The sequence below is a fragment of the Heptranchias perlo genome, chromosome 40 (genome assembly GCF_035084215.1).
Source record: "Heptranchias perlo isolate sHepPer1 chromosome 40, sHepPer1.hap1, whole genome shotgun sequence".
Classification (NCBI taxonomy): Eukaryota; Metazoa; Chordata; class Chondrichthyes; order Hexanchiformes; family Hexanchidae; genus Heptranchias; species Heptranchias perlo.
Window position 1 is genome coordinate 11739385 of NC_090364.1, and position 26459 is coordinate 11765843.

The window sequence follows — 26459 nt, forward strand, 5'->3', positions numbered from 1 at the left end:
ACAGAATGGATGCAGAGAGGATGTTTCCCCTTGCTGGGGGGGTCTAGAATGAGGGGTCACAGTCTCAGGATACGGGGTAGGACATTTAGGACTGAGATGAGGAAAAATTTCTTCAGAGGGTGGTGAACCTGTGGAATTCTCTACCACAAAAGGCCGTGGAGGCCAAGTCACTGAATATATTTAAGAAGGAGCTAGATAGATTTCTAGACACAAAAGGCATCAAGGGGTATGGGGAGAGAGCAGGAATATGGTATTGAGATAGAGGATCAGCCATGATCATATTGAATGGCGGAGCAGGCTAGAAGGGCCGAACGGCCTACTCCTGCTCCTATTTTCTATGTTTCAATGTACTTATCAGTTTCAGGCTTAAAGTCAAATAAAACAGCATGAACTAACTGATTTTCTTTTTTTTATATACTTTTAACATCTTAGGGATGAAATTGGTCTGAAGGTAGCGAATCGGCAGCCCCTTTTACACCGCATCTGATTTTTGTTTCCATTGATGTCAGGGGTGCCGATTCACCACCGCTGGTTTGTGCCACTGCCCAGGACCAATTTCACTCTCTTTCTATGTAAGGTATGATGAACAACTCTCAAAATGTTTATATAAATAGATAAAAGATTTTTAACTCCCCAGAGACTCCCCGGAGAGTGGTGGACAATTGAGGTCTCACTGTCCAGGCTCATTCATGAAGAATAACTTCCAGGGTGGAGGTACTGATGCCAATTGCAGTAGTGTCACCACCATCTTGGCTGTGATCAACTAACTCAGCATCAAAAGTGGGATCTTCCTGTTCTGTATGGTTGAGCTACTCACTGGGCATCAAGGGATAATGTCCGAGGGAGCCAATTAACATCCATTCTCTTAACATCATCTGAAAATGGACAATGGCATTTTTTCTAATTTAAAGTGAAACTTTGGATTATATTCCAAGCTAATAATTTTGCAAAATAAGATGCAGAATAATGCAGATGCTGGAAAACTGAAACACAGAAAGTGCTGGAAGCACTCAGCAGGTCAGCTAGTCTCTGTGGAGAGAGCATATGGGTCAGGTTCATATCCTTCAGCAGAACTGAAAAATAAGAGATGAGCAGACATAGAGGAAGGGGAGGGAAAAAGAGACAAATAAACACAGGCAGTGAGTATCAGTTGAATGATACAACAGGTCATCTCCTCCAAGTAATAGTTGGAAGCATTGAAGAGATTAATGACATTAAAGGAAGAAAAGGCATGTGATTATCTGTAGCAGTGAGAGGCCAAAGGAAAAGGGGAAGAAAATGGGAGGGGTGGAAAACCAAGGTTAGAAAATAAAACAGAAGGTGTCAGAAAAGTTGATTGGATCCATGAGTTCTGAAGAGGAAAAGAGCATTTCAGTGCAATAACTCTGCCCTGTTTTGTTTTGCAGGATGATTCGTCGATGTTCTTCCAATTTGGGCCGTCCATTGAGCAGCAGGCCTCAGTGATGCTGAACGTTATGGAGGAGTATGACTGGTATATATTTTCTATTGTAACAAGCTACTTCCCTGGGTACCAGGAGTTTATCAATAAGATCCGAAGCACCATTGAAAACAGTTTTGTTGGTTGGGAGATGGAGGAGGTTATGGCTCTCGATATTTCGATGGACGATGGTGAGTCCAAGATCCAAAACCAACTGAAGAAGCTACAGAGCCCAGTCATCCTCCTCTTCTGCACCAAGGATGAGGCCACATACATCTTTCAGGTGGCCGAGTCGGTTGGGCTCACCGGCTATGGCTACATCTGGATTGTGCCAAGTACGGTCACGGGGAATACGGATATCATTCTGCCGGAGTTCCCAACGGGATTGATTTCCGTTTCCTACGACGAATGGGATTACGGACTCTCGGCCAGGGTGAGGGACGGAGTGGCCATCATCACCACGGCAGCCTCGACCATGCTGGCTGAACGCAGGGAAATTATGGAACCCAAAACCAGCTGCTACAGCGTGCAGGAAAGAAGGGCTCATCAGTCAAACACTTTACACAGGTAGGACCTGATTACGAAAGTTTATCTGTTGAATTGCAGATGTTGAATTGCAGATGTTGAATTGCAGATGTTGAATTGCAGTGTTGGTGTGTACAGGACACACCATGAAAAAAGCACCAGTGCTGTGTACACACGACTTCATAAAAAGTTTGCTGACGATGTATTTGCGTTTCTCAAGGTCTGCACTTGCTGCAAAATTCTAAGATGTGTTGCTAGCATTCACTAATATTCCCTGGCTATTACAACACAGACCCAGATTACAAAGTGGTATTCAGCCCCCTCTCGGGGCTGCTGGCGGTGAGTATAACTGGATGTCTCTCACAACATGTGCCTCCATTTTCTTCTGGCTATGGTTAGACTGCGTCATCAGGTCTCTTCAGTGTGGACCTTCCCCAGGAAGCAGGGATGGTCCGGTGACCAGAACTCAACGTTACAATCACAACTTTTCATTGAAGGAGTTTCGGTGATGTGGTATCACAATTATTGGTGTCATTCTTTAATATGATGGGATAAATGATGTGGAGGCCCATATTTCTTTCCTGCTTTTGGATCACCGCTTAAAACTGACCCCACAGATCTGGATTCCCTCCCTTTGAGCTACGGGGATCTCTGGTCTTCAACAGGCCTTGATTAGGAAAGGAAGCAGCACCTAAGGCAAATGGGAGAATGGAGATATGCAACTCCACGAGAGAAATACATCGAAGTTACAACATGGAAACACGCCATTCGGCCATCCAGCCTGTGTCAACATCTACTCTCCACGGGAGCAAGTAGTCCTAATAATGTTTACCTGTCCTGTTCCGTTATTTCTTCAACTCCTTTTTCTTCTCCCATCTATCCAATCTAATCTTGAACGTTGACATTGTTTCTGCCTCAACCACTAACCCTGGATGTGAATTTCACAGCTTTCCGTGTAAAGAAGTTTCTCCTGCTCTCTGATCTAATCTCTTACATTTAATCTTGTATCTATGGACCGTCGATATTGACCCCTCAACTAATGGAAACAGTTTGCTTCTATCTATCTCATCCTTTCATGATTTTAAACACTTCTTTCATATCACCCAATAATATGCATTGTTCTAACGAAAAAAGACTCAATTTTTCAAGTCTTTCTTCATACTTGTAATTCCTCATATAAGGCAGAATCTGTGTTGTACTCTCTCTGAAGCCTCATTATTTTTACTATAGTGTGGAGACCAATACTGTACACAGTACTCTAACTGAGATCTTATTAAGATTTTATATAGTGTATGGGTTTTTTTCTCACTCTTTAGGATACAAGAGGTAAGAATCAACTGAGCCTGAAATACTTTTCTAAATAATTGGTTTTATTGACATTATGACATGACAGTTTGACAGATAAAGATGTTTACAACCTTATTCGGGGGTACAACTCAGAAGCAAGAGTGATCACATCCTCCTTCTGGGAGACTGAGGGGTTAATTTTTAGTTGCCGTCTTCTTTGAATTGCTTCTTGTTCTGTTTCCTAGAAATCACTATAAAATGGCTGTTTTTATACCCTCTTTGTTGCTAGCAGAACAATAGTTTTCCCCTCTCTTTTCACAGTTTGAGAAGATAGCTGTCTTTGTTATGGTTTGCTTATCTCTAACTTGTCCTTCGAAAGTAAGGCAAATCTTGAAAACAGCAGTTAAAAGTCGTAAGCAATAACAATATCCATGATACCTTTCGAACATGGTCAAGCACAGCATGGTTCTGATTTCGGTCAAGTTTAACAGATCTGTGTTCTTTCCTTTGTTGTTAACCAAAGTCTGCTCTTTTACCAAGTAATCCAGTGTTTCTAGCCTATCCCTTTAGTCTTCCTTAAAAACAGGTATTAAAAGTTCATATTGAAAAATCCAAAATCCTTCAATAGGCTGATCATTACTGAAGCACTGTATTCCGCTGGGAACCCTATAAGAATGTGATAGGTATGGTTCAGTCCATGCAGTGCCAGTGATCTAGTCCTTAATTTGAATTTATCTTAAGATTATTTGTAATGTGAATGTCAATGTAGAAAACTAGCAACAGCTGACAATTAGCTTTAACAAGCCTGACAACTCAAAATATAACCAACAGCTCAAAAATCAACCTCGGCGATAGACCTGTGGTGGGGGCCACTGCTTTATACTGACTGAATAAGCTAACTTCAGTTTTTATTACATGCAGTTCTGGATCACATTCCGCAATTCAATCTGTTTTTCTGTGAAAAGCGAAACCTGATGGCCCAGCCTATAACATGTGAAAACAAGTAGTTACACTAAGAGTGCAGTCGAACGGGAGCTTCTTGTAATTTAAAACTGCAGGTATACTGAATATTGCAATTTTTGAAGCGACGGATTAAGGTGTTTCTGAAGGAGGATATGATCGCTGAAGACACAAATTTATTTTCGACAAAGGTCTGGGCCACCCAGGAAATTTTTTGAGATGTTTTTAGTTCATTATCCTGCATTTTGAAGTTTACTACAATTTATCTTTAAAGGTTACAGACATTTAATATGAAAATTAAATAGTTGTTATGAGTTGATTTTTCTGCCGTATATGGTAGGGACGTGTTTCTGAATGTGAACTCCCAGTGCGAAAGGCTCTGTGCCAGAATATAGATTTGGAAACTGGGCCTAGTGAGTATAACTGAGCAGGTAAGTTTGGTCTCCTTGGCCCTGTTGCTGGCAACCCCGGAGAAAAGTACTTTGTATTTGTGGTTTGTGCCTACACACTTTCACTTCTCGCGGGTCAGAGATGGGCCTGAACTGCAACCAGGGAAATTATAGTAATAATTAATTCACTGTATCAATTCCCTGCTCCAAACGTGATTCTCCCCGGCCTGCTCTTGAGAGGATCTGTTCCGCGATTCTGGGGCCTAATGGCGGACATCCTCGAATGCACTGCGTACTAGAATATGCCCTAACCATTTTAGTGGAAACCGGCACGCAGCCGCAGAAGGGGCCCTTTGTATGTCCAAGAAACATGCACTTCACCAGTGCAGCAAGTATGTATTAATTTATTGATTATAGTGACAACTTCTCAAAATATGCAACAACCAGTATTGACTAAAATGCAACATTACTCTGGCTGTTATGGCCATTATAATTATGGTGGATAAAGCATATTTAGTCTTTCTTTTATATTTAATAATTATCACAGACTTCACATGTATAACTGGTGAATATAGTAAGTTATTTTTCTTCATTCAACAGCCAGTCTGTTGACAGAGAATAAATAATCAGTTGAAACCTTGCATATCAAAAAATAAAATTGAATGAACTGAATATCGTTATATAACGTCATAGGAAAATCTTGCATTTCAAGAAAGAGAATTTTAAAATTATAGAGGAACATTTAAATTTACTCTTGGAAAAAAGGAGGTAAAGATTTTCTTCAAGAGATTACTAATGGCTTCAATTAGCAAATGAGCAGACATTTAGGAAAGGCCACACTGTTGTTCTTAGTGCTGTGATGTCTGAATGAAAAAGCCAACAATCTTCTTCCCGATATAGAACTACATTCTGACAATAATTGACTTTGTGAGAGGTCGGTGTGGGAGAGAAAACCCCCAAAATCTTTGAAAGTGCCGTTCTGTCGAAACTTGATCGGCAATTTACCCAGGGGTTTTCCACTTTTAGAAACTGGAATGTTAACCTTGCCACCTTTTATTTTAATGATAACTGGTACAAATGCTAATTTTAATTTCTGCTGGGTGAGTTTGGTCTAGATTATAGGATTTCTTCAGCCTTTCCAGCAGAAATTTGGTCAATCAGGACTCGCCTTCAATAACACTCATTTTGCACTTTTCTAGTTTGGTTATTGCAGTAATGGCCAAGAATGTTAATCCTGCTCTAAATATCAGGAAACAAATTAAGCGTAGCATTGAAATTGCACAGCCTGATTGACTGAAAGCACTGTTTCTCTGATTTCGAAAGACAATGTTATTATTTCGTGAGAAGTCGGTGTGGGAGAGAAAACCCCTAAAATCTTTGAAAGTGCCGTTCTGTCGAAATTTGATTGCACAGCCTGATTGACTGATAACACTGTTTCTCTGATTTTGAAAGACAATGTTATTATTTCAGGTGCTAGACCCAAAGTATTTGCTCTCATGTGTAATTAATGTCTGAGTTTTGAAATCAGAAACAAAGATTAAACTACAATCCAAGTTTTAGAAATTGTATGCATCAGCTACTTATGTAGGTTGCATTAAAAACTGTGGGGCAATAATGCAATAACATTTGCAAACTGCGGACAGATGTCGTGATTGGATGGCCTGTGATTGGATGTCACACGTCTAGATGCCACATGATCAGACCTTCAGGTATACATCAAACCAGAGTCGGCAATCCTATGCATGTCCCAAAGCCAAATGAGGTAACATAAATAGGGATTGGATGCAGGCTTTCTTACAACATAAGAAAATTGAAATAGACATTTTAGTGCAATTAACATATTGATATAAGGAGCTGTTTTGGAGGCAAAAGAATACCCTTACAAGTGGACCGCAATTCAACAAGCGCAGACGGTTGGATGTTTGGAACGGGACTCCATGAATGGTGTTGAAATACCCAAGGATGAAGTGAAAAGAGACCTAGGAGTCTTAGTAGACTCGATGCTCAACATGTCCAACTAATGTACAGCAGTAATCAACAAAGCCAATAAGATGTTGAACTAAGGGCCAAAACAATCGGATATAAGCCAAAGGAAGTAGTGATCAAACTGTACAGTCTTCTTGTCAGACCACACCTTGCATAGTGTCCAGTTCTGGTCACCAAGAGACAAGGGAGACATTCAACTGCTGGAGTAAGTGCAGGGAAGAGCCACAAGGTTGATCCCCAGAGGCATGGGTCTGAGTTCTGAGGAAAGACTGGAGAAACTTGGACTTTTCAGCTTGGATAGGAGGTGTCTGAGAGCTGATCCTATTGAGGTATAAGAGATGGTTTCTTTAAATTGAGTTGCAAGAGTAGGAAAAGGGGAAATGGGTGCAATCTAATAAAAAGTAAATTTAGGACTGATGTCAGGAAATTCCTCTTCACACAAAGAGTGATCGACACATGGAATAGAATTATGGATAGTGTATGGAGGGGAAAACCCTGGAACCATTTAAGAATCCATGAGCTGCTGCAATGAGGGACTGCAGGATCTGTTTGAATGGATGAATTTAGATGGGTTGAATGGCCTTCCTTATCCTATGTACTGATTTTGTGAACATTTTATTTCAGAATAAAGTGTCCCTTAATAATATTTTAACACGGGAAGGAAAGGGTCCCATGACAAACCAAGTTTACTCACTTTGTTGTACTGAGTTATTTAAGTCGGTTTGCAAGGTGCAGCCGAAAGTAATACAGAAGGAAGTCATCGCTTCCACACTCTAATGCCCTGTCTACCATCAGACAAATAAGGCTCATAGACTTGTGATCCTTGGATAGGAAGATTTTGAGCTTCCCATACTGCAGCCTATGACCTTTACAAACGTGCCCCACTATGGCCTTGATTTTAACTGCTAGCGGCTTTCCGTCAGGAAACCGCTCAGGTGAGTCAATTTTCCAACCGTCCGCCATGGTAAATTGTGCGGCAAACAGGTAGCGGGATTGGATTCCGTGGGTGTCTCGCAGGGGTTTCATATATAAGAACAGGAGGGGAGTCCAAGGCAGGGGAGGCTCTTCTTTGTGGCTCCTGATGGATCACTCACTTGCCTTTGTTGACCTTTTCTGTCCTGGGTTGGCCTGTTGGGAAAGCCATAGGGACTTTCCCCATCAGGTCAGAGTTAAAATTGCAGTTGGGTCCCAAAGACGTCAGCGTGACTCCACATGCATATGTAAAGAAGAACGCCCGGCTTTGGGCAGGTGTCCTTACCGCCTGCTCAAAGGAACAGTTTAAAATTGCAGACTGCTCTAAGGCAGGTAATTAACTTGGGGTATTTTAGCTGCCCACCCGTACAGTTTCTGCTGGATGGATCGGGTTAAAGTCGCCCCATATGTCCACTGTGAAACAGCTGCTGGATAACAAAGGAGAGGCCCAGGAGGACACCAGTCAGAATTAAGAATAAACCGGGGCTATAATGGGCTGCTGCGTTTACCAACAATACTACAGTGACTACAAAACTAATCAAGTAGATGTGAAGTAATTTGGGATGTCCTGAGGATGTGAAAGGTGCTGTATGCATGCAAGTTCTTTCCTATTATCATTCTTACATTTCTATTTGTCCTAACCCTAACCTTAACTCTTAGCTATGGCTCAGCGTAGCACTCTCACCTCTGAGTCAGAAGGTTGTGAGTTCAAGTCCCACTCCAGAGACTTGAGCACAAAATCTAGGCTGACACTCCAGTGCAGTACTGAGGGAGTTCTGAACTGTTGGAGGTACCATCTTTTGGATGAGACGTTAAACCGAGGTCCCATTTGCCCTCTCAGGTGGATGTAAAAGATCCCATAATGCTATTTCGAAGAAGAGCAGAGGAGTTCTCCTGCAATCCTGGATAATGTTTATCCTTCAAAATATCATTAAAACAGATTATCGTCACTAAAAATATCATCACTAAAACAGATTATCTGGTCATTATCACATTGCTGCTTGTGGGACCTTGCTGTATGCAAATTGGCTGCCACATTTCCTACATTACAACAGTGACTACACTTCAAAAGTACTTCATTGGCTGCAAAGCGATTTGTAATGTCCTGAGTTTGTGGAAGGTGCTATATATAAATGCAAGTCTTTCTTTTCTTTCTTTCTAACCCTAACACAGTTCTTTCTCATTATCATTCTTATATTTCCATTTGTCCTAACTCTAACCCTAACTCATTCCTCAATTGAGAGAAAAAGATTCTAAGCAGGAAAACCAATTGAACCAAAGAACCGCCTTTTACAATTATAATTTCTAGTGGGAACCTCACAGTGTCAAACAGAAGCTAGTAACATGTCTCTGACCACTATCGCACTTTTCTACATGCAGAGAATGGCCAGCAATGTGCAGGACACATGCAGGCTGCCTGGCAACTGAACGCATATGAGATAAAAGTCTGGTACAAGCATGAATCTCCCTGTAGCCGTAACAGTTAGAATAGTCTATAAAATATCCCAGATGATCCATCATCTAATATTCTTAGACAGCCACAGCCAGCCTCCTAAAGGCATCATAAAGCAGGCAGACAAATTAACCCATTTCATAAAATTGCCAAAACCTTCAACAACAACAACTTGCATTTATATAGCGCTGTTAGCATAGTAAAGCATCCCAAGGCATTTCACAGGAGCGTAATAAGACATAAGGAGATAAGACATAAAGACATAAGGTAATAAGCCACATAAGGAGATATTAGGACAGGTCAAAGACACGTTTTAAGGAGCGTCTTAATGGAAGAGAGGTATAGAGAGACAGAGAGGCTTAGGGACAGAATTCTAGAGCTTAGGACCTAGACAGTTGAAGGCACGGCAGCCAATGGAGGGGTGAAGGAAATCGGGGACACACAAGAAGTCAGAATTGGAGGAACGCAGAGTTCTCGGAAGGTTGTAGGGCTGAAGGAGATTGTAGAGATAGGGAGTGCCAAGGCCATGGAGGGATTTGAACACAAGCATGAGAATATTAAATTTGAGGCGTAGTTGGACTGGGAGCCAATGTAGGTCAGCGAGCACAGGGGTGATGGGTAAACGGGACTTGGTGCGCGTCAGAATACGGGCAGCAGAGCTTTGGATGAGCTCAAGTTTACGGAAGGATGGAAGATGGCAGGCCGGCCAGGAGAGCATTGGAATAGTCAAGTCTGGAGGTAACAAAAGCATAGATGAGGGTTTCAGCAGTAGATGGGCTGAGGCAAGGGCGGAGATGGGTGGTGTTACGGAGATGGAAGTGAGAATCCCTACGTGGTCAGTTTTTAGTAAAATATTAAAATGCCTATGTGGCAAAGAAGCAGAATGCAAAATGGTTAGAAAGGGTTAATTAGTTAGTAACTGAGATTGGTACAAGTGGCCTGGCCCTCCTGCTGGGCCATATGTTTGCTTAGTCAGCAGGCCTGCATTGTCTTATCAATGATAGGTCTTTGATGTGAGTCAAGGACTGGTCTGAATGTCTCCATGTTTATGGCAGATCAATATAGGTAACGAGCTTAGCCAAAGTTGAAAGACATTCCAGGTTGGGAGATAAGGAACAGAAGGAACAGGGAAGAACATTCCAAGTTGGAAAGTGAGGAAGTTATCCCCTTTGATGTCTAACAGCAGCATGATCAGCACATGGACGATTTATGATTGGTCGGAAATAATGTAACCTCGCATGGCAACCTATGCCCGGCTTATGATTGGTGTTGACCCTCGTTAAGTATGTTCCAACCCTATTGATTTGTATAAAAACGTGTGGATTTCTGTATGTTTTTGTTCTTGCTCTGCCAGCATAGAGGGACTCTATCAGGAGTCCAAATCAATGCTGCAGACTAAGAACCCTGCTATTAAAGATGTGTTGAACTTTAAAATGTATTCGACTTCAGTTATTACTGAACCAGACTGAGGGGAAAGAATCCGGATCGTCAGAAGTAGGTGGTCTTGCTGATGAAGAGGATATGGTGTCAGAAGCTCAGCTCAGGGTCAAATAGGACACCGAGGCTGCGAAGAGTCTGGTTCAGCCTCAGACACTGGCCAGGGAGGGGGATGGAATCGGTGGCTAGGGAACGGAGTTTGTGGCAAGGGCCAAAGACAATGACTTCGGTCTTCCCAATATTTATATATCTTCCAAAGAAACCCTGCAAAAATTAGCCTCAAATTCTGAAAACTGGGCAAACCAAACAAGACTAATTCTAATTGAATATTACGAAACAAACCTGGAAGGACTGGACAATGAATGGGTTGAGACTATATTGATGAACTGCCTAGAGGAGGCGATGGCTAATGCAATGAATTGGACTAAAAGAAACCTCAAACATAAATTTAGAATAAAAACAACTGTCGAAGCAAAAAGACATATATTTGGACTGGTCTCAGGGACAGAGACAGAGCAATGGGTCAGCACACCACCCAGGGCTGCCTTCAAGAACCAACTAATAGGACTTTCAATGTGACCACCATTATGGTCCTACATATCATGCCCGCAACCCAAGAGTCCGAGCCAGATAGGCCATGGTACTGTGAGGGGAACCAACAAAGGGCTATATTAAATCGGATCACCAATGATCCAACAAATCCAACCCCAATGGTATGGACAACCGTCACTGGACTATCGGCAAAGCTAAGCAATTCCACAACCAATGAATCAGATCAAAGCGTTGCAGTCCTGCCACATCCAGTCGTGAATGGTGGTGGACAGTTAAACAACTAACGGGAGAAGGAGGCTCCGTGAACATCCCCATCCTCAATGATGGCAGAGTCCAGCACATGAATGCAAAAGACAAGGCTGAAGCGTTTGCAATCATCTTCAGCCAGAAGTGCCGAGTGGATGATCCATCTCGGCCTCCTCCCCATATCCCCACCATCACAGAAGCCAGTCTTCAGCCAATTCGATTCACTCCACGTGATATCCAGAAGCGGCTGAGTGCACTGGATACAGCAAAGGCTATGGGCCCCAACAACACCCCGGCTGTAGTGCTGAAGACTTGTGCTCCAGAACTAGCCGCACCTCGAGCCAAGCTGTGCCAATACAGCTACAACACTGGCATCTACCTGATAATGTGGAGAATTGCGCAGGTATGTCTTGACCACAAAAAGCAGGACAAATCCAATCCGGCCAATTACCACTCCATCAGTCTACTCTCAATCATCAGCAAAGTGATGGAAGGTGTCGTCGACAGTGCTATCAAGCGGCACTTACTCACCAATAACCTGCTTACTGATGCTAAGTTTGGGTTTCGCCAGGACCACGCGGCTCCAGACCTCATTACAGCCTTGGTCCAAACATGGACAAAAAGGCTGAATTCCAGAGGTGAGGTGAGAGTGACTGCCCTTGACATCAAGGCAACATTTAACCAAATGTGGCACCAAGGAGTCCTAGTGAAATTGAAGTCAGTGGGAATCAGGGGGAAAACTCTCCAGTGGCTGGAGTCATACCTAGCACAAAGGAAGATGGTAGTGGTTGTTGGAGGCCAATCATCTCAGCCCCAGGACATTGCTGCAGGAGTTTCTCAGGGCAGTGTCCTAGGCCCAACCATCTTCAGCTGCTTCATCAATGACCTTCCCTCCATCATAAGGTCAGAAATGGAGATGTTCGCTGATGATTGCACAGTGTTCAGTTCCATTCGCAACCCCTCAGATAATGAAGCAGTCCATGCCCGCATGCAGCAAGACCTGGACAATATCCAGGCTTGGGCTGATAAGTGGCAAGTAACATTCGTGCCAGACAAGTGCCAGGCAATGACCATCTCGAACAAGAGAAAGTCTGACCACCTCCCCTTGACATTCAACAGCATTACCATCGCCGAATCCCCCACCATCAACATCCTGGGAGTCACCATTGACCAGAAACTTAACTGGACCAGCCACATAAATACTGTGGTTACAAGAGCAGGTCAGAGGCTGGGTATTCTGCGGTGAGTGACTCACCTCCTGACTCCCCAAAGCCTTTCCACCATCTACAAGGCACAAGTCAGGAGTGTGTTGGAATACTCTCCACTTGCCTGGATGAGTGCAGCTCCAACAACACTCAAGAAGCTCGACAACATCCAGGATAAAGCAGCCCGCTTGATTGGCACCCCAACCAATACCCGAAACATTCACTCCCTTCACCACTGGTGCACCGGTGCAGTGTGTACCATCCACCTTCGCAGCAACTCGCCAAGTGCTTCTTCGACAACACCTTCCAAACCCGCGACCTCTACCACCTAGAAGGACAAGGACAGCAGGCACTTGGGAACAACACCACCTGCACGTTCCCCTCCAAGTCACACATCATCCCGACTTGGAAATATATCGCCATTCCTTCATCGTCGCTGGGTCAAAATCCTGGAACTCCCTACCTAACAGCACTGTGGGAGAACCTTCACTACACAGACTGCAGCGGTTCAGGAAGGCGGCTCACCATCACCTTCTCAAGGGCAATTGGGGATGGGCAATAGATGCTGGCCTTGCCAGCGACGCCCACATCCCATGAACGAATAAAAAAAAAACCCTCCCCAACAAATTTGTATCCTGAGAGCATAGTGACATAATAACCCCTACCGGAGAAACCGGACCAGCCCAGTAAATACAGTAACAGAGCAATTAAGCACAGCAATAGAGGCAGGACCCGACCCTGAAGGGGATAACATAAAAACTCTGACGAGGCACCCCAACAGTAACCAAAAAAGTGTTGGCTGCACATAGTGACACCATAAGTCCCAGCCAGAATGGAGATGATTGGGTAATTGCCCCGTCAATCACTGTTGTAAGTAACTGTGATTGATTTTATGCACATAATTTGTAATATGTAACTATCCTCCACTCCCTGCATTTTGCTAGAGAAATAATCCTGCTGTATTTGAGAATGTGGTGGGGGGGGGGAAGGAAAGAGAGAGGAAGATTGGGGAATGGGGCTCGGGGAGAGATGGAGACTGGAGAAATGGGAGCATCGGGGAGAGTGATGGACACTGGGAAATGGGGGTGGGGGAGAGATGGAGACTGGGGAATGGGGGTTGGGGGAGAGATGGAGACTGGGGAATGGGGGTTGGGGGAGAGATGGAGACTGGGGAATGGGGGCTCGGGGAGCGAGAGAGATTGTGGAATGGGGGCTCGCGGAGCGAGGGAGACTGTGGAATGTGGGCTCAGGGAACGAGGGAGACTGTGGAATGGGGGCATGGGGAGCGAGGGAGACTGGGGAATGGGGGCTTGGGGAGCGAGGGAGACTGGGGAATGGGGGCTCCAGGACCAAGGGATACTGGGGAATGGGAGAGAGAAAGGGACTGGTGGCCGGGGCTCGGGGGTGGCCGTCGGGTCCAGCATTTCCTGCAGAGCCAGGAGCAGCAACAGCAATGTGGTGTGTGGGAGCGGCGCCGAAAGAGGAGCAGCCAATAAAGGGGTAAGTGAAACTTGGGGACCTTACTTTAGGTAGTAGTAAAAGATTGTTTACACTAGTGGGCGAATAGGGAACCAAGGACTCTCACTGGAATAACCAGGGGGGAAGGGAGGAGGAAGGTTCTTGAACTGAGGGCTATTATACCATGGGATACTTCACCACATGTGGCTACTGAGGTAGAGACTAAAACTTAATTTAAAAGGGATGGGGATAAATATTCAAAATGGAGGATGGCCCCCTCCTAATCTGTAATTTCTATAATTCCATGAAAACTCTCCTTTATTGAGACTCAGCTCAGGGAGTGGTTTAGAAATGTTGGTGCTGAGCTGAGTTTAGGACGATGTGCCCTGTGTACAGTGCCCTAAACACTGAGCCCGCTGCCCTTTGTACGATTTCTTGGTTTGGTTCAGGTCGGTCTACACTGGCCGGTTTTAACATGTGAAGTCCAAGTACAGATCAGCTCTGATGGAGGCTCCCTGTTCAGAGTTGTCACCTTCGCACAGAACCAGAGTCCAAGGAGATAGGGAGAAAGATGTGGTCTATTAAAAGAGGCATCAGCTAGGGAGCCTGACCGCAAGGGGGGGATTCTGGCTGTAGTTTCAGGGTGAATATCAGCGGGTTATAGGATTACTACTGGTTACAGATAGGATATCGGGGCATTACACCTATTACTATCAGTTACATATCACTGAGTTATTATATTATTATTGGTTGTGAGGGTAATCTGAGTGTTACCAGTATTACTATTAGTTATCAGTGCAATTTAAGTGAGTTACCATTAGTTACTGATGGAATCAAAGTTCCTCCCCACTCTGGTTTCCTCACTGCAAAACCCTCCCCCACCTGGTTCTTGGAACTTCTCGTACAACAGCTACTGACGCAAAATCACAAGCACAGATATTCAACTACAGGAGACCCAACCTTTATAAGGTAAATGCAATAACAGTTGTAGAAATCATGTTCAGACATCATGTGATCAGGCGCATATGATCAGATAATCATGTGATCAAACCTCCAGGAATGCTTCCAACCAGAGTTGGCAACAACCCCCCAACCCTCACCATTAAACCCCACTAACTTTACTCTTAACCCCAACACCACCCCAACTCTAACACCTCCCAGCCCCTCACCCGTAAACCCCCCAACCCTATCCCTAACCCTAATCCTAACTACCCCGACTCCAACCCCATCCCTAACTCTAATCCTAACTACCCCGAACCCCACCCCTAACCTCTAGCCCCCTAACACCTCTCACCCACCCCCCTCCCCCCAACCCTAACCACCCCAGACCCTGACCTGTACCCGGACCTTACCTTGAAACCCTCACATTAAAATACTTATAAACCAAAACCAACTTGCCAACCCAACCTCCCCTCCGCCCACTCCCAAACCAAACCCCACTGAACCATGATCCTTATCCTGATCCTAATCTAAACCAGATTTACCCTCTTTCAAGAATCCATAATATGCCTCTGACACCAATTCCTAATGCTAAAGCCAACCCACAACATTCAAATAAACAGCACCTACTGAGCAAACAACCCTAATGTAGGGAGTTATAATTTGATGGGGTAGCTGGGGATAAGAAAAACTATCAAAAAAAGATATTGGTAAGTAAAACAGGACAAGAAATAATAGAAATCGTGAGCCAAACAGAAATGGCAGGCCCCAGTGAAACAAAAACTTGAGAAATGAGAATATGAACACACGCGGGGACAACCATCCTCTTGCCTGCACCCCTAACCTAACAATTGAGAATGACACGCTTTATATTGCTACTGTCCAAAAATAAATAAATGCCAAGAAAAGAAAACCCAGAAGGGACACATCTCAAATCACAGCTTGAACCCTGGCCTAAAGCTACAGAAAACCCACAATGAAGGATAATAGATCATAAAAGAAAAATAGAAATGAGAAATAAAATAAACCTGGACATGGTTAGTTGGGTGCACAGGTAATTTCAACGCCAACAAATAAGGGATAATAAATCATAAAATAAAGAAATGAAAATAAAATAAATGAACATTTTAAATAAAACATGCAAACAGCTTTGTAAGAGAGACAGCTAAATTCCAATTAACCCCTCCCTTCCAGCCTGACCCACAAAGTATAATGGCACGAATGGCCCACATTGACACCTGCATTGGAGACACATCTCCATTCAAAAAATGCTACACACCTAGCTTGAGAAGTCACAACAACACTCCTGGACCACCTTAACACCTGCACAGGGCAAACAGAAAAATCTCATCCCATCCTAACCTTTAGGTTGAATCAGTAGAGTGTACTCCAGTATTACCAAAAAAAAAGACAATTTTTTAAAACAAAAATTAACGAGGAATGGGAGAGGACCAGATCAATCCCAGGTGAGGATAAAACACCCATAACGAATCCTGCTTAGGGGAGGGGACAAAACCCTCAACTAACTATAGGGCACACGGGAGGAGCCAGCCCTCAACCCCTAAGGATTAAAAACAGCTCCCAAATGCAGCTTTTTAAAATTCTCTGACAAAGCTGTAGACACAGCAAAATTTGTCAACTAGTCGGAGAAAAAGATTCCAAGCAGGAAAAACGAACTGAACCAAAGAACCAAGTATGGTAAACTAATGGGAACCTTATGGTGCCAAACAGAAGCTAGTAACATCTCTTTAACCACTATCACACTTTTCTACACCCAGAGAATGGACAATATTATGCAGAACACATGCAGGTTGCCTGGCAACCGAACACATGAGATCAAACTCTGGTACACACATGAATCGCCCTATAGCCAGAGACAGATTTGCCATAACAGTTAGAATAATTTATAAAATGTTCCAGACAATCCACCATCTAATATTCTTAGAGAGCCAGAACCAGCCCCCTAAGGGCATTATAAGACAGGCAGACAAATGAACCCATTTCATAAAACCGGCAAACCCTTCACTGGAAACCTTAAAAAAATTAGCTTCAAATTCTGAAAACTAGGCAAAACAAACAAGACAAATTCTAATTGAACTTTACAAAACAAAGCTGGAAGAATTGGACCGCCTAGAGGATGCAATGGACAAAGCAATGAATTGGTCTAAAAAGCCCTCAAACATAAATTTAGAATAAAAACAATTGACGAAGCAAAAAGACATATATTTGGACTGGTCTCATGGACAAAGGCAGAGCAGTGGGTCAGCACACCACCCATGGCAGCCTCGTTTCAGGAACCAACTAGTAAGCCTTCCAAAATGGCCACCACTATGGACCTACATATCATGCCCTCATCCCAAGAGTCCGAGCCAGATCACCAATGATCCAACAACCCAACCCCAACGCTACGGACAACTTCCATTGGACGATCGGCAAACTCCTCCTCAACAAATTCGTACCCTGAGAATCCGAGTGGCAGGCCGCAGTGTAACAGAAACTCGAGCAATAAATGAGAATATGAACACAAGAGGGGACAACCACTGTAACCCTAACTCTAACCCCAACCCTAACACTAACCCACCATGAACCTAAGATTCCTTGGGATTTTCTTCCATTTATTTACCTGTTGCTGGGTACCTGGTCCAAGTCAACGTGGGAGTCATCTGACTGCACCTGTGCGCAAGTTCTCCAAACGTGCAGTGGATATTTTCAAAGCATTCTGGGGCAACCTCAGGTGGTGCGAGAAATTCAAATCCCACACTGATTGTTGTCAGCCACCACTGATAAACAGACACAAGCTTAACAACACTGGTTGGCACTTAGGTTAAAATTAAAGATCGAATGAGAAAGGATTAACTTTGTCATGGTTTAAAATAGCTTTGGCCTGAACAAAACAGGACTCTCGTTGAAACAAAAGCAAAATCCTGCAGATGCTGGAAATCTGAAATAAAAACAGAAAATGCTGGAAACACTCAGCAGGCCAGGCAGCATTTGTGGAGAGAGAGAGTTAATGTTTCAGGTCAATGACCTTTCATCAGAACTGGAAGATGTTAGAGATGAACAGCTTTTAAGCAAGTGCAGAGCCAGGGAAAAGGGGGAGAGGAAAAGAACAAAAGGGTTCTGCGATAACGTGGAGGGCAGGAGTGATTAAATGACAAAAGGGATGATGGTGCAAGGCAAAAGGAGGTGATAATGTGATAAGTACAGAAACAAAAGATGGGTCCTGAGGAGGTGTAAATGGTTGCAGCAGAGTGGGAGGGAAGCATGGAAAATCTTGTGAGGGAGCACTGAAAAATGATCGCGCTATATCGTGGCGTCACTTCATTAATAAACACAAATCTAGCCTAATGCGTTTGCTGGGTAGGATTATACAACGGGCAGCTAATGCGCTGGTTTGGGCTGTCTAACCAGTTGGGCTAATTACAGAGGATAATTTGATAACCTGTTTAAAATCATTTTTAGCAAAATGAGCCAGATGTGCTCTGAGCATCCCAAAAGGCTTCAGGCTCTCATGTAGTCTCATCACAATGTTGATCTGTTCTGAATGCAGCCGTTAAATGCCAGTGGTTGATTGAGTGGAAGTTACAATGAGTCAGAATTTGCTGCCAAAATAAAGGCGAGTGTAATGGCGTACACATGTAATTAATGTTTAAATTGTCCAACAACTTATGGCGAGGAAGAGATACTACGTGAATTGCAAATCGCCACAAGTTGCTTGATGATTTGCGCCGCTCCGCCATTAGCCTTGTAAAAATGGCATCTCGCCCTTAACCTCCCCGTGAGATATGAAGTTACTGCATTTGTTCATTAATTTCCAATTAAACTCGCCGTATAAAGTTAAGGCTGCTATTTAACAGCGTAAGTACCTTTTTAATGAGATCTATGTTCCTGCAATGCCAATCAATCTCTCTGGCTCAGAAAGGAAACAATTTAAACTGTGGCGCCTCACTCCTGCAGGCAGTAAATTGTTGTTAGAGATTTTTAAAATTTAAAATTTTGTCTCTCAATCCAATCTTTCTTTCCCTCTCTTTATTTCTCTTTCTGGATCTTATTTGACTGTAATTCACCCTCCTTCTCCATCGTTCCTCTGTTTCTTTCTCAATCCTTAAATCTCATTGGTTAAGGAGGTAGACTGTTGGTCCCGTCGTTCACTAAGGTCCCAGATGCCTCGTTGCCCTCACTATCATTATCAGCTTGCACTTCCAGCAAGTTACAGGGCAAGACATTTTTGAGCTGACGGGTGAGGGAAAAAGTCTTAACTAATGGGGCACGCCGCGAGATACCCCGCTCCAGCACATTCTGAGCCATTGTGTGCCTGCGGTTATGTCATTTTTTTAAAAGAGATATATTGCACAGAAGCTGCAGTCGCTTCACAACTGGTTTTATTCTGTGCTGTCTGGTTATGCATTTAAGCCAAGCCCGTAGAATGCCACTATAACCGATAGACAGTATGTAACGATCCCAGAAGATTCTTAAAGCAACATCGCCAATATATTGGACTTGCACCAATTCAGGGCAGTTACTCCTCCTGAGACATCACCAGACTTTGAGCTTATTGGTCTCAATTGATTTGCAAATATTTTATCTGAATGAAATATTAAAATAATTTTAATTCCATCAAAATAAATGAATCACAACAGAGTTATATTTCATGAAAAGAAACAGTGCGGACTGCTATCATGTGTTATACACATAGCTGATAATTTGGTGACTGTTGAAGGCTAAAGATGACCAGTGGTATTCAATCTTTAATAATGGCTCAGTTGGTAGTCCTCTTACCTATTGGTTAGAAGACAGTGGGCTCAAGGCCCATACAGTCCCCACCACTTAAACTGTCCATGCTTATCACAGGCAGCCGCCTATATTGGGCAAATGGCACTAACCATTTGCTATTACCGTAGGACCCAATTATAAAGGCACTGCTTAAACCGTATTAAGCGCGCCGACTATTCTGGGCAGTTCAATAAGTACCTACCCTGTACTGACCGATTTAAAAGACTTCAGCTTAGGTCGGGTCATAAAGCAGTTTCAATCAGTTGTTTGCATCTTGTTAAAGTGTATTTACCTTAGTGATGAGATTCTGGTGCAACTGCTAACAAGTAGGAGAGGCAGTTGCTGAATGGAGATTGCCTGTTTTTAAAAAATATTTTGGTTAATTACCTTTTTTGGTTTTACCGTTCACTACGTATAGCGGGCAAATGCCGTTAACGCCAACTATCACGCCCGCTATCAACGGTCGGGACTGGACCAGTCCAGATTGAATGCATAATCTAAGCTGATTAGTGCAGTAGCAAGGGAGAGCCGCATTGTCAGAAGTACCGGCCTTTGGATGAGAAACAGATGGACATGTTGGACACCTGGTAGCAGGCGCCTGTCAAAATGGAGCCAGCCGCATCGCTGGTGTTAACGGGACGGCAAGGCGACCAACCCCATTTTGACGCCGGTAACGCCAGGCAAAGGCAGAGAAAATCAACCTTGTCAATTGTGTGCAGAAATTTGAGGTGTTTGAATGTAAAATGAACTGTATAAATGCAAGGGTTATTATTTACAGACCTTTACTACACTGTGCACAAGTCTGTGGTTCAACCAGATCAATTTGAGACTTCTACATTTTGATTGACTTAAAGATTGGCCCATGGAGCCTGTTTACGACCAATCACGGATCACCTTTGTGGAAACTTGCTCCCATCTTCAAAATGAATGATTGGAGCCAAGAGGAAGATGGTAACAGGTAAGGGAGGGGCAACTTTTTGCCCCAGTTAAAGCCCATTTGCCCAGAATAAACGCAAGGAAAAAGTAGATTGGCGACCCATTAGGCCAGGTCTCCACCACCTGTACGTTGCCCTGGAAACCCAAACTTTCTTCAGGAAGGGGGGAGGGGAGCAAAGCTGGGCCTGCACCAGCAATGGGCACAGGCATAGGCCCATTGGTCAAATGTGAATGAGGCAGGAGGGGATGTTCCTGACCTCCTGCAGTAACTGCCTTGGGGTGCCTGGACGCTGGGGCACCCCGAGAAGCAGACCCGAGTGTGAGGGGAGTCCGGACACAAGCCAAAAAGGACCCCAAAGATACATCCACAACTTTTTAAGTACTCACCTAGCAGATGTTCAGGCCTTGGGGCCTAGTCTCCAGCAGCAACCAGGAGGCCCAGAGATCAGCCGCCAGGAATGCAGCTCTACTTTCCTCCCCCTTTTGCCAGTGCAAGGCCCTGCCGAGGGGGTTGGCCTGTGCTGGAGCTGCACTCGGGCTTTGCTAATGCCTGAGACACCAGGATCAGCCGAGGCTTGCTCTGGCTGCCAACCCTCCTGCTTTTGGCAGGAATCTCCCAAAATCAGCGATTCCTCTCCTGAGTGATGCCTCTAGCATCCCGGGAGATCCGCACTTTAAATTTCCTGCCACAGTGTGCCACATCTCCCCGCCCCCCTCTCCATGACGTCGCTGGCTGCTGCTCAGAGAAGCCTCTGGCTTGGTGACGTCACTTAACCACCACCACAGAGAGCTGCGACCATGCAGTCGGGAGGCGGCTGGAGAGTCTGAAGTCGGGGCTTGTCGGCTATCGGGGGATTCTCAGCAATCGGAGGTGTGGGTTGGGGGAGGCTTGAGAGGGAGACTAGTGAATGGGGATTTGGGGAGAGCTGGAAACTGGGGAATGGAGGATTGGGGAGAGATGCGGACTGAGGAATGGTGGATCAGGGGAGAGATGGGGAATAGTGGCTCGGAGAAATTGGGGCTCGGGGGAGATGGAGACTGGGAATTGGGGCTCGAGGAGACAGAGATGGAGACTGGGGAATGGGGGCTCGGTGGAAGAGATGGAGACCGAGGGGCTCGGGGGAGAGATGGAGATTGCGGAGTGGGGGCTCAGGGAGAGAGATGCAGACTAGGAAGTGGGGGCTCGGGGGGAGAGATAGAGACTGGGTAATAGGGGATCAGGAGATGGGAGGTCAGGGGATAAAATTGGACTGGGGTTCGGGGGATTGGGGCTCAAGCTGGGGGGGAGAGTGGGGTGAGGGTGGGCGTGCAGAGCCGGGAGCAGCAGCAGCAGCAGCAGCAATGTGGTGAGTGGGAGCGGTGCCGAGAGTGGAGCAGCCAATAAAGGGGTAAGTGAAACCTGAGGACCTTACAGTGGAAGAACCAAGGGGGAAGCGAGAAGGATGGTTCTTGAGATGAGGGCTATTAGGCCATGGGATCCTTCACCACATGTGGCTACTGAGGTAGAGACTAAAATTTAATTGAAAAGGGATGGGGATAAATATTTGAAATGGAGGAAAATGAAAAGATCTGGGGGGGTTGGGGAATGGGGTTACAGGAGAGAGTGCCAGCACCAGGGGCTGAATGGCCTCCTGTGCTGTAATTTCTATAATTTGATGAAAACTCTCCTTTATCGAGACTGAGCCCAGGGTTTAGAAATGTTGGTGATGAGCTGAGTTTTTTTTTATTCATTCATGGCTGATCGACGACTACGGCATGGACGACGAGCCGTGCGGCCAGTCTGAGTTGCCCGAGGGCACGTCCATCACCGTGGACAGAAAGCGCTTCTTCTTCGACGTGGGCTCCAACAAGTACGGCGTGTTCATGCGAGTGAGTGAGGTGAAGCCCTCTTACAGGAACTCCATCACCATCCCCTCTAAGGCCTGGTCCAAGTTCGGCAGCACCTTCAGCAAGTACGCAGAGGAGATGAAGGAGATCCAGGACAAACATCGGGACAAGAAGGAAAAAGCAGGAACTAAGTGTCACAAAACACATTTGAAAGTTCTTTATCTGAATGCGCGTAGCATTCGTAACAAAATGGATGAGTTAACGGCACAAATAACTACGTATGGGTATGATCTTGTGGCCATTACAGAAACATGGCTGCAGGGTGACAATGACTGGGAATTAAATATGCCAGGGTATTTAACAATCAGGAAGGACAGGCAGGAGGGAAGGGGAGGTGGGGTGCCAAGTTAATAAAGGAAGGAATCACTGTAATACAGAGAAATGATATTGGGACCAAGGATCAGGATAATGAAACAGTTTGGGTAGAGATAAGGAATAATAAGGGGGAAAAAAAACACTAGTGGGCGTAGTATATAGGCCTCCTAATAGTTGCAACTCTGCTGGAAGAAGTATTAATCAGGAAATAGTCGGGGCATGTAATAAGGGAACAGCTATAATTATGGGAGATTTTAACTATCATATTAACTGGACAAATCAAATTGGGCAGGGTAGCCTTGAGGAAGAGTTTATTGAGTGTATTAGGGATGGATTTCTTGAGCAGTATGTAACTGATCCTACAAGGGGGCAAGCAACCTTGGACCTGGTCCTGTGTAATGAGCCAGGATTAATTAATAATGTCCTAGTTAAGGATCCCCTTGGAATGAGTGACCATAACATGGTTAAATTCCATATTCAATTAGAGGGTGAGAAGGTTGGTTCTCAAACAAGCGTACTGAGCTTGAATAAAGGAGACTATGATGGTATGAGAGCGGAATTGATTAAAGTGGACTGGGAAAATAGATTAAGGGGTAAGACGGTACATGAGCAGTGGCGTTCATTCAAGGAGTTATTTTACAACTTTCAAAACAAATATATTCCACTGAGGAAAAATGGGTGTAAAAGAAATGACAGCCATCCGTGGCTAAGTAAAGAAATTAAGGATAGTATCTGACTAAAAACAAGGACATATAAGGTAGCCAAACTTAGTGGGAGGATAGAAGATTGGGAAGTCTTCAAAAGACAGCAAAAAGTAACTAAAGGATTGATTAAGAAAGGGAAGATAGATTATGAAAATAAATTAGCAAAAAATATAAAAACAGATAGCAAGAGTTTCTATAGTTATATAAAAAGAAAAAGGGTGGCTAAGGCAAACGTAGGTCCCTTGGAGGATGAGACCGGGAAATTAATGGTGGGAAACATGGAGATGGCAAAAATGCTGAACAAATATTTTGTTTCAGTCTTTAGTGTAGAGGACACTAAGAATATCCCAACACTGGACAAACAGGGGGCTCTAGGGGGGGAGGAGCTAAATATGATTAAAATCACTAAGGAATTGGTACTTAGTAAATTAATGGGACTCAAGGCGGATAAATCCCCTGGACCTGATGGCTTACATCCTAGGGTCTTGAGGGAAGTGGCAGTGGGGATTGTGGATGCTTTGGTAATAATTTTCCAAAATTCTCTGGACTCGGCAAAGGTCCCGGCAGATTGGAAAACTACTAATGTAACACCCTTATTTAAAAAGGGTAGTAGACAGAAGGCTGGAAATTATAGACCAGTTAGCCTAACATCTGTGGTGGGTAAAATTTTGGAGTCTATTATTAAGGAGGCAGTAGCAGAACATTTGGACAAACATAATTTAATAGGACAAAGTCAGCATGGCTTTACGAAGGGGAAGTCATGTTTGACAAATTTGCTTGAGTTCTTTGAGGACATAACGCACAGGGTGGATAAAGGGGAACCAGTGGACGTAGTGTATTTAGACTTCCAGAAGGCATTCGACAAGGTGCCACATAAAAGATTATTGCTCAAGATAAAGAATCACTGGATTGGGGGTAATATTCTGGCATGGGTGGAGGATTGGTTATCTAACAGGAAGCAGAGAGTTGGGATAAACGGTTCATTCTCGGACTGGCAACCAGTAGCCAGTGGTGTTCCTCAGGGGTCGGTGCTGGGTCCCCAACTCTTTACAATCTATATTAACGATTTGGAGGAGGGGACCGAGTGCAACATATCGAAGTTTGCAGATGATACAAAGAATGGAGGGAAAGTGGAGAGTGAGGAGGACATAAAAAACCTGCAGGGGGATATAGACAGGCTGGGTGAGTGGGCGGAGATTTGGCAGATGCAATACAATATTGGAAAATGTGAGGTTATGCACTTTGGCAGGAAAAACCAGAGAGCAAGTTATTTTCTTGATGACAAGAGACTGGAAAGTACTGCAGTACAAAGGGATCTGGGGGTACTGGTGCAAGAAAATCAAAAAGTTAGTATGCAGGTGCAGCAGGTGATCAAGAAGGCCAACGGAAGGTTGGTGTTTATCCCTAGGGGGATAGAATATAAAAACAGGGAGGTATTGCTGCAGTTATATAAGGTATTGGTGAGACCGCACCTGGAATACTGCATACAGTTTTGGTCTCCATACTTAAGAAAAGACATACTTGCTCTCGAGGCAGTACAAAGAAGGTTCACTCGGTTAATCCCGGGGATGAGGGGGTGGACATATGAGGAGAGGTTGAGTAGATTGGGACTCTACTCATTGGAGTTCAGAAGAATGAGAGGCGATCTTATTGAAACATATAAGATTGTGAAGGGGCTTGATCGGGTGGATGCGGTGAGGATGTTCCCAAGGTTGGGTGAAACTAGAACTAGGAGGCATAATCTTAGAATAAGGGGCTGCTCCTTCAAAACTGAGATGAGGGGAAACTTCTTCACTCAGAGGGTGGTGGGTCTGTGGAATTTGTTGCCCCAGGAAGCTGTGGAAGCTGCATCATTGAATTAATTCAAAGCAGAAATAGACAGTTTCCGAGAAGTGAAGGGAATTAGGGTTTACGGGGAGCGGGCAGGAAATTGGACATGAATTTAGATTTGAGGTTAGGATCAGATCAGCCATGATCTTATTAAATGGCGGAGCAGGCTCGAAGGGCCGATTGGCCGACTCCTAGTCCTTTTTCTTATGTTCTTATGGGCACTTGGGGTCAATTTCTGTTTAATGGGTACTTTTAAAAATTCATTCATGGGATGTGGGCGTCGCTGGCAAGGCCAGCATTTATTGCCCATCCCTAATTGCCCTTGAGAAGGTGGTGGTGAGCCGCCTTCTTGAACTGCTGCAGTCCATGTGGTGAAGGTTCTCCCACAGTGCTGTTAGGTAGGGAGTTCCAGGATTTTGACCCAGCGACGATGAAGGAACGGTGATATATTTCCAAGTCGGGATGGTGTGTGACTCGGAGGGGAATGTGCAGGTGACGTTGTTCCCAAGTGCCTGCTGCCTTGTCCTTCTAGGCAGTAGAGGTCATGGGTTTCGAAGGTGCTGTTGAAGAAGCCTTGGCGAGTTGCTGCAGTGTATCCTGTAGATGGTACACACTGCAGCCACTGTGTGCTGGTGGTGGAGAGAGTGAATGTTTAGGGTGGTGCATGGGGTGCCAATCAAGCGGGCTGCTTTATCCTGGATGGTGTCGAGCTTCTTGAGTGTTATTGGAGCTGCACTCATCCAGGCAAGTGGAGAGTATTTCATCACACTCCTGACTTGTGCCTTGTAGATAGTGGAAAGGCTTTGGGGAGTCAGGAGGTGAGTCACTTGCTGCAGAATACCCAGCCTCTGTCCAGCTCTTGTAGCCACAGTATTTATGTGGCTGGTCCAGTTAGGTTTCTGGTCAATGGTGATCCCCAGGATGTTAATGGTAGGGGATTCGGCAATGGTAATGCCATTGAATGTCAAGGGGAGGTGGTTAGACTCTTTCTTGTTCGAGATGGTCATTGCCTGGAACTTGTCTGGTGCGAATGTTACTTGCCACTTATCAGCCCAAGCCTGGATTTTGTCCAGGTCTTGCTGCATGCGGGCACAGACTGCTTCATTATCTGAGGGGTTGCGAATGGAACTGAACACTGTGTAATCATCAGCGAACATCCCTATTTCT

General features: G+C 44.6%; 1 protein-coding gene across 1 annotated transcript in view; it reads left to right on the forward strand.

Moving 5' to 3' along the window:
- Positions 1-26459, forward strand: part of LOC137305690 (glutamate receptor ionotropic, NMDA 2B-like) — a 388749-nt gene that overhangs the window by 135610 nt on the left and 226680 nt on the right. The window contains exon 3 of the mRNA XM_067974599.1: positions 1407-2005. Coding sequence (XP_067830700.1) covers positions 1407-2005 — 599 coding nt within the window. The remainder of the gene's footprint in view (positions 1-1406; positions 2006-26459) is intronic.